The sequence below is a fragment of the Giraffa tippelskirchi genome, chromosome 9 (assembly GCF_054371585.1).
Source record: "Giraffa tippelskirchi isolate mGirTip1 chromosome 9, T2T-mGirTip1v1.2.pri, whole genome shotgun sequence".
NCBI classification, from domain to species: domain Eukaryota; kingdom Metazoa; phylum Chordata; class Mammalia; order Artiodactyla; family Giraffidae; genus Giraffa; species Giraffa tippelskirchi.
In genome coordinates, this window is record NC_137283.1 from 42,652,080 (window position 1) to 42,660,314 (window position 8,235).

An 8,235-nucleotide genomic window follows, 5' to 3' on the forward strand; every position below is an offset into this window, starting at 1 on the left:
GCCGAGAGCCTGGGTTCCACCCCTCGTTGGAGAACTAAGATACCACAAGCCGCATGGCCTGGCCAAAAATATATTTAAATACATAAAATTTTTAAAGAAACAAATGCACATAGCTCCTTTTGGCAGTTGTTAGAATGTCATTTCATTTTAAAATGAATCCAAACTTATAAGAGTTCTGTCTGTATCTTGGGACTTCCCTGATGGTCCAGTGGGTAAGGCTCCAAGTTCCCAGTGCAGGGGGCGCGGGTTCGATCCCTGGTCTGGGAACTGAGAGCCCACATATCGCAGCTAAGTCCGGACATGCTGCAACTACTGAGCCCACGCACCCTAGAGCCACTTGTAGCAACTAGAGAAGGCTGTGCACCACAATGAAGACCCAGCGCAGCCAAAAAAACAATAAAAAGAATTCTGTCATTACATGTCTTCTCAGTCATCGGATGGATACTAAATACACAGGTACTATCACGTGGAGGATCTTGGACTTTTTTGATGTTACAAAGAGCTTCTTAAACTTGAAAAAGCTTTAGCTTGGGGCAGTTGTTAAAATGACAGATTATCAGGCTCCCCCCCTCCCAGACCTGTTGAATCCAAATCCCTAAGGGGAAGATCCTGGAATCTGTATTTCTACCATGCTGTTTGGAGATTTTGATATGTGGCCAGGTTTGGTACCCTGTACCCCAGGGTCCCAGACAGAGTTGTTCTGTACTGATTTGATAGCTTTGGAAGGCCACTGAGTGCCAGACCTGTGTCAACACCTGTTTGTTGTTGGAGGCTGCAGGGTGGAGCTGAGCCATGTCCTGAAATAGTGGGATATTTAGTAATCAGTTAGTGATCTCTGCCGTCAATACCAGGGTTAGTGTCACCACATACGTTATCTTTGGCGGAAATACCTGTCCACTGACCCTTTTTGTGTGTTCTTCTTATTTCTAGTTAAAAACTTCTTCAGAGTGAGTTTCAAAAATGGATCCCAAAGTCAGACCCACTCATTACAAGCCAATGACACATTCAACAAACAGCAGTGGCTCAACTGTATCCGTCAAGCCAAAGAAACAGTTCTGTGTGCCACGGGGCAGGCTGGGGTCCTTGACTCTGAGGGACCATTCCTAGATCCTGCCACCAGGAGCAGGGAGCCACAGGGAGAAACAAAACTTGAGCAGATGGACCAATCAGACAGTGAATCGGATTGTAGCATGGACACGAGTGAGGTCAGCCTCGACTGTGAGCGCATGGAACAGACAGACTCTTCCTGTGGGAACAGCAGGCATGTTGAAAGCAACGTCTGACAGAAGCGTGTGCTTTCTGGAAGTAGCCCTGTGTCTTACCTGTACAGTATTTGCATTCCACATGTGGAACGGTTTGGAGAAGCACTTTTTAATACTTTTGTGACCGTGTTGACCCAGTCTCTTCTGTCTGTACTTTTTTGTCTCTAGTACTGTAACTGCCAGTTTGTGTCAACTAGAATCTGTGGCAACTCTTACCCTGTATTGTTTTTCCCAAGTGTCTGGATGGGTGGATATGTACTTGAACAAGTTATCGATATTTTCACTGGTCCTGCTGGATTTAAAAAAATAGAAAACAATCTCTAAACTACTGTTTCATATAGGTTACTTTTAAAGGATCCTTCCACATTTCCCTAGTACTTTTCTAGCTCTTTGACAGAGTACCTGAAGGCATGAATTTTCAAGGGCCTTGCAAACAGGGCACCTGTGTAATCGTGTAAGTTACCTGTGTAATCGTGATGGTGTTTGAAGGAAACCGGGAAAAATCGTTGTTTCAAGTTAAATTGGTCCGATATCATCCAACCAAAAAGCAGGAAAACATCCCTGGGGATTCTGAAGGTTTAATTTTACAAAGGAAGAAGCATTCTCTTGACCTTGCAATTTCATCCAGTAGAAATCTGATGCAATAATTTACTAGGACATGAAATAGAGTCTGACCTTAAAAGGATCCGCACAAAAGCGACTGTCAGCTCTGAATCTTGAACTGAAGTGTATATTGCATCAGGAGGTCTCTGCCTGTATAGATGCTGGCTGGCCTTAGATAGGCATTTCTAGCCTAAAACATCAGAACAGAACTCATCGGGCCTGGGGAAACCTGGCGGGAATTGCAGACAGGCCCTCTTCACTTTGTTTCATCTGCCTCAGTCCACTCATATTTTAGAGCATGAATGAAGAGATGGTGGAGAGGCTGTGGAATTTGGAAGAAGTCCTCCATCGTGACCTTGCGTGGGAAGCATTAAAAAAGAAAAGCAAAGTCCAGTGTCCTTCTAGGAAAGATCAGAGCCTGGGGTTTTCCTGCTCCACTCTAGGGCCATCATTTGCCATCACTGGCTCTGTGCTGGGATCAGAATCATAATTACATTCTCCAGAGGCTGACTTAATCAACTCCATCATCCATCAGCATCCGTTGGCCAAACTAGTAACCTCTTTGTCCAGCCTTGATTTACAATGTAGGGTGAGCTGCAGACCTTTGAAAAAACGTTAACTGAAAACACAGAAAAGCTCTGAGCAAGTGTAAATGTTAAAGATGACTTGTGCAAAATTGTACCCACACCAGCACTAGTAGTAACGATTCTAAATTATTGCCAAAAAGTTTTTTTTTTAATCTGTGTCTTTCAAGTTTACACAAAGGAGAGCAGTAAATACTGTGTTGTCATTTTATTATGTACATCTATCATGTGCATTCAGAAAGCTGTGTGACAAGATTTATCAATGTAAAAACAAGGTATAGTACTTATTTTTCAAAAATAAAAAAAGTTGTCAATTTTACCTGTAAAACATATTTCTGTATTTATAGATTTTAAACTTGGTGAATTTTTTTTCTATTACAAGTTTATTTAAAACTGCTTTGTTTCTTAAGTTGTTATTGATTTACCAACTGACTGACTGAGTCTGCTGCAGATAGAAGCAGAGAAAAGCCAAGAAAAGTTGTTTGATGGTGAAGAAAAGAATGAATAATTCTTTGAAGGAGCTATCGGCCACTTTGGCCAGCGTGTTGAGAAAAGAGGTCTCTCAAGGAGTGGCCTATGAGAAGAAAGTCAATGAATGTTTTCATGAAATGAATGTTTTTGTATAATGGCCTTAAACTTTTCTGGAAGCATTTCAAATAAATTACATTAAAATGTCATTTTCTTGGTGTATAGTGTTTGCCCTACAAATACCAAACTTCAGTTGTCTTCCTGGGAGCTTCTTTCCAAAATTTCTGCTTGTACCCAAATACACATTACGATAGGGTGCAGGTTGAAATAAATGCTTTGATTTGATCTACCAAAGTTCTTGTAGAACTCGTATTTCTAACATGTATTTTTTCAAGGATTCTCGACTTTTCTTTTTTTTAAATATTGGATTATAGTTGATTAGCAATGTTGTGTTAGTTTCTAGTGTATAACAAAGTGATTTCATTATACGTATATACCTGTACCTATTCTTTTTCAGATTTTTTCCCCATTTAGATTATTACAGAACACTGAGCAGAGTTCCCTGTGCTGTACAGTAAGTGCTTATTGCTTATCTGTTTTGTGTACAGTAGTGTGTACCTGTCACTTCCAAACTCCAAATCTATCTTCCACTACCCTTCCCCACCCCCGTAACCATAAATTCATCCTCTAAATCTGTGAGTCTGTTTCTGTTTTGTAAATAATTTCATTTGTATCTTTTTTTTTTAGATTCCTCATAGAAGTGATAACATGATATTTGTCATTCTCTGTCTGACTGACTTAGTATGATAATCTCCAGGTCCATCCATGTTGCTGCAAGTGGCATTATTTCATTCTTTTTAATGACTAATATTCTGTTGTATATATGTACTGCATATTCTTTATCCATTCATCTGTCAATGGACATTTAGGTTGCTTCATGTCTTGGCTATTGTAAACAGCACTGCAATGAACATAGGGGTCCATGTATTCTTTCCAGTCATGTTTTTCTCTGGATATATGGGATTGCTGGATCATATGGTAGCTCTATCTTTAGTGTCTTAAGAAACCTCTATACCACTCTTCATAGTGGCTGTACCAATTTACATTCCCACCAACTGTGTAGGAGGGTTCCCTTTTCTCCATACCATCTCCAGCATTTATTGTTTGTAGACTTTTTGATGATAGCTCTTCTGACTGGTGTGAGGCGATATCTTGTAGTTTTGATTTGCATTTCTCTAATAATAAATGGCATTGAACATCTTTTCATATGTTTCTTGGCCATCTGTATGTCTTCTTTGGTGAAATGTCAATTTAGGTCTTCTGCCCATTTTGAGGGGGAGGATTTTTTTTCTATATATATTAAACTGCATGAGCTTTTTTAGGAATTAATCCCTTGGCAGTCACATTGTTTGCAAATATTTTCTCCCATTCTGTAGGTTGTCTTTTCGTTTTGTTTATGGTCTCCTTTACTTTGCAAAAGCTTTTTAGTTTAATTAGGTCCAATTTGTTTATTTTTGGTCTTGTTTCCATCACTCTGACAGATCAAAAAAGATATTGCTGCAATTTATGGCAAAGAGAATTCTACCTATGTTTTCCTCTTAAGAGTTTTAGTGTCCAGTCTTACATTTAAGTCTTTAATACATTTTGAATTTATTTTTGTGTATGATGTTAAAGAATGTTCTAATTTCATTTTTTTTAACATGTAGCTCACCAGGTTTCCCAATACTGTTTATTGAAGACACTGTCTATTGTATACTCATGCCTCCTGCATTGTAGATTTATTGACCATAACTGCATGGGTTTATTTCTGGGCTTTCTATCCTGTTCTGTTGATCTGTATTTTTGTTTTTGTGCCAGTACCAAACTGTTTTGTTCACTGTAGCTTAATAGTGTAGCTTGAAGTCAAGGAGTCTGATTACTCCAGCTCCATTTTTCTTTCTCAGGACTGCTTTGGCTCTACTCACTTATTCATTTATTCATTTTTAACAACTATATCTTGAATCTATACTGTGTGTCAGAGGATGTCATGATTGTTACAAAAAAGAAGTGTTGAATATCACTGTTAGTATAGGTTACTGTTGATGAACTTGACGCCAAATAATAGCAGGGAAATTTCACTTTGAAATTCTTCCTGGAATTTTAGTCCACTTTTTTTTTTTAATTGAAATGGTTAGTTTAAGGTTCAGCAGTTTTAAGTACTTGACAGCCAATTCTCAGTAGCATATTGGCCCAGTAAGGCTGGTAGTTAATCTTATCTTTATAATAAGCCATCACCATTTTTGTCAACATGCTATTAATTCCCAGATTACTCAAGATATTCACACAAATAAAAGTAAGTCCAAATATTTTTCCCAAGTGAAAACTCACTCCTTGTTCTCTTTTTCTTGCTCTTCCCTCCTTTTCATCTTCCTCATCCTTCTCCAGTGCTGCTTTGGATGTTCCCTCCACTTTTGATTCCCTTGATTGTACTGACTTTATTACTAGAGAGTATGTCTCTACTAGTCTATTAGAAGATATTTGTACTGACATTTTGTGGGTTAGTACAAATCACTGAGGGCTAAATGGTTTTCTTCAGTCTGTTTTCAAGATGTTGTTGGACACACAGCTAAATATAATTGTCTCAGAGTAAATGAAAGTCATAAGCAAAGAGAAGAGCCAGACCTAGCAATTTTGTGCAAAATTAGAGTGTGGTTTCAGCTTCTGGTTAGTGGTCACCACCACCAACTCCTTTCATTTCCATTCCTAGCACCATCTGCAGCAACTGAGCATGCAGAACTCTTCTTAACTACAATCCTGTTTTAACAAAGTCTCTGTGGTTCCAGAAAACTGCAGCCCACCGTGTTGGTACACAAGCTGTTCAACTTCCCATTTACATTCTGTCCACGTCCACCTTTAATTCTCCAGAAGCCTGAGGATTCCTTGGAGATTTAATAAAGAGAACAGCTCACCACACAATTTGACTTGGGCATGTTGTCTCACCTGGATCCCCTCGGCTTTGTGGAAGAAGCCATTGATCATCACCTGTCACTGATGTGGTTGACTGATTTAATTCATGCTATCTCATTTATTGACATAATTCTAGAATTACAGTATTGGGAACTTGAAGAGGATAACTCAAGCCCCAACTAACCAGAAAGAATCTGAAGATCACAAAGGTTTGAAACCTTGCCCATGTGAACACACAATGAGAAAACTCAACTGTATTGAATGTACCTAGAGGATACTAATGCAAACAAGTTTGCAAAACAGTAGCCAGTGCTCACTGCATCTTATTTCCTTCTTCCAGATTGGTTTGCACATCAGTCAGCTACATAGATCTGCCCACAGGAAGCAGCAGTTCATCAGTTGACCTGGAGGGTTAGCGAGGAATTAGAAATGGCACTCTATTTTTGAGAACTGATCATCTAGTTCAGAAAACTGGACCTGCCTTCTAGATAACTCGTCCACTTCCACATACATGTTCACACACACACCTAAATGTCAATGAATGTCATCTCACCTGTGAAGTTTTGAAAAATGTCATCTTCAATATTCTGTTCAGCCCATGTCTAATGAAATGGAGATACCATAAGCCCTTAGGCCATGTGAAAAGTGAGACATTGTATGTGAGATCACTTTGAAAACTATTACGAGCCAATAGTTTTCATTATTGTTATTTAATAATCACTTTTAATTTTGCACATGGTGCTTTGAAATTTCTCAAAAGTGTGGCCTTGTGGGATCTTTTTTATTCATCTCTGCATATTTGAGGGGTAGGGTAGAGAGGTCTTCTCAATCCACAGAATCTAGAATATTTTCTTGCATTTTTTTTCATCAGTGTAGTCCTTTCCACAATTTTCTGTTTTCTCTTTCAGGAATTTTCCAGTAAGAGAGATGTTGAACCTCTGGATTTGGTCTCTTCACTCCTGCACTGGTTTTTATATATTCTTATCTTTTTTATTCCTACTTTTATTTCCTAATAGTTTGTTCTTTCTCATGGGAATTTCTTCACCTTTACTTTCTAATGCTTCTGTTAATTTGGGGAGAAGTTTTTTTTTTTTTTTTTTTAATCATTGTTCCTATTCTTCGAGCATCCCTGTTCTTATGTAGTGAAGGCATTATCTTTGCTAAACTCTCAGGCTATTATAGTTTTGTTGTATTTTTCCTCTTGCACTGTTCATTTATGTGGGGATAATAATAGCTTATGGAATTGTTCTTTTTTGCTTACGTTTCCAAGCTGACTATGCTAATCCATCATTTTATGTGCCTGTGGTGTATATGTACTTCATCAGTGAACTCTTGTTTGTCGCTTCTGGTTTTATTTGACCAAAAGGGAAGTCCTTGCATAATACCAGAGAGAGGGAAATGAGTGAGGTCAGAGTATTTATTCTCCCATTTCTCATCTTGGGCTGGCCAGCTCTCTCACATGAAGTCACAGCTCCTCTCAAGGAGTTCTCTCTGAGTCCCAGTAACCCCTCCATCCTAGAAGAAGAACCACTCCACTGTCACTAGCCCCAGGATATTGACTTGTCTCTACATCCTGCCCACAATTTGTATAGAGTCCCTTTTTAAACCTTCTTTGAATAAGCCTAATTTGAATATGCTGCTGAGCCTGCTGGGCCTCTGACGGGTACTGGGACCTGACATGAGAAACAACATACCCACGTGCTTTCTGGGTCTTCATCTCAGCGATCATTCCACCACCTGCTTTCTATTTTCATATGTTGTGGTTCAAGGATACAGCGGTCTTTTGGAGTTACCAAAGACAGATTTCATGTTTCTGTTTCTTGTTGTGGTGGCTAATTTTCTGAGAAAAGACATGAAAATATCTTTCAAAGGAAAGGCAAAATAAACTTATTTCAGGCATTTAAAAAAAAAAAAAACCTCAAAGAGTTCATTACCAGCAGGCCTATACTGCAAAAACTGTTAGAGGGTTTATTTTGATAGACTATGACACCAGATGGAGGCGTGGATCTACACAACAGAATGACGAGCCCTTAAAATGCAACATGTTCTAGCCATGATGAAGTAACAAGGACTAGATTTACCCTCCACCTAAAGCAACCAAAAAAAAAAATAAAAGAGACAACACCTGTGAAACTCTGGTTTTGAAGACAGTGGACACCGGGCAATGAAGGACGGTGACCCTGAGAGAAGAGAATGAGTGAGTGTGAGCCCTGCGTTTGCTCCAGCTTACAGCCTTGAGAGGGTTGTCAGGAAGCAGGGCAGGGAGGGAGGCCCGTCTAGTCCAGTGAAGTCGATGAGTGGAAGAGATGTGACTGAGAGGGCAGGGAGACCAAGGCAGCTCGAGTTTAGACAACAGAGGATGTCACTACATG

The 8,235-nt window shown here is 39.3% G+C and overlaps 1 protein-coding gene and 1 long non-coding RNA gene across 20 annotated transcripts in view; both read left to right on the plus strand.

Annotated features, from left to right (window-relative positions):
* ARHGEF3 (Rho guanine nucleotide exchange factor 3) overlaps positions 1-3,126 on the plus strand; it is a 331,638-nt gene extending 328,512 nt beyond the window's left edge. For all 19 annotated transcript variants that reach the window (XM_081524828.1, XM_081524827.1, XM_081524824.1 and 16 more), the window contains one exon: positions 931-3,126. In XM_081524828.1, the coding sequence (XP_081380954.1) occupies positions 931-1,283 (353 nt within the window). In that variant the 3' untranslated portion in view covers positions 1,284-3,126. The remainder of the gene's footprint in view (positions 1-930) is intronic.
* Positions 3,127-3,434: 308 nt separating this feature from the next.
* LOC145519882 (uncharacterized) lies at positions 3,435-7,978 on the plus strand. Its single transcript, XR_014063996.1, has 3 exons — positions 3,435-3,491; positions 5,740-6,518; positions 6,772-7,978. It is a non-coding gene; the product is annotated as an uncharacterized LOC145519882 (long non-coding RNA).
* The last annotated feature ends 257 nt before the right edge of the window (positions 7,979-8,235 follow it).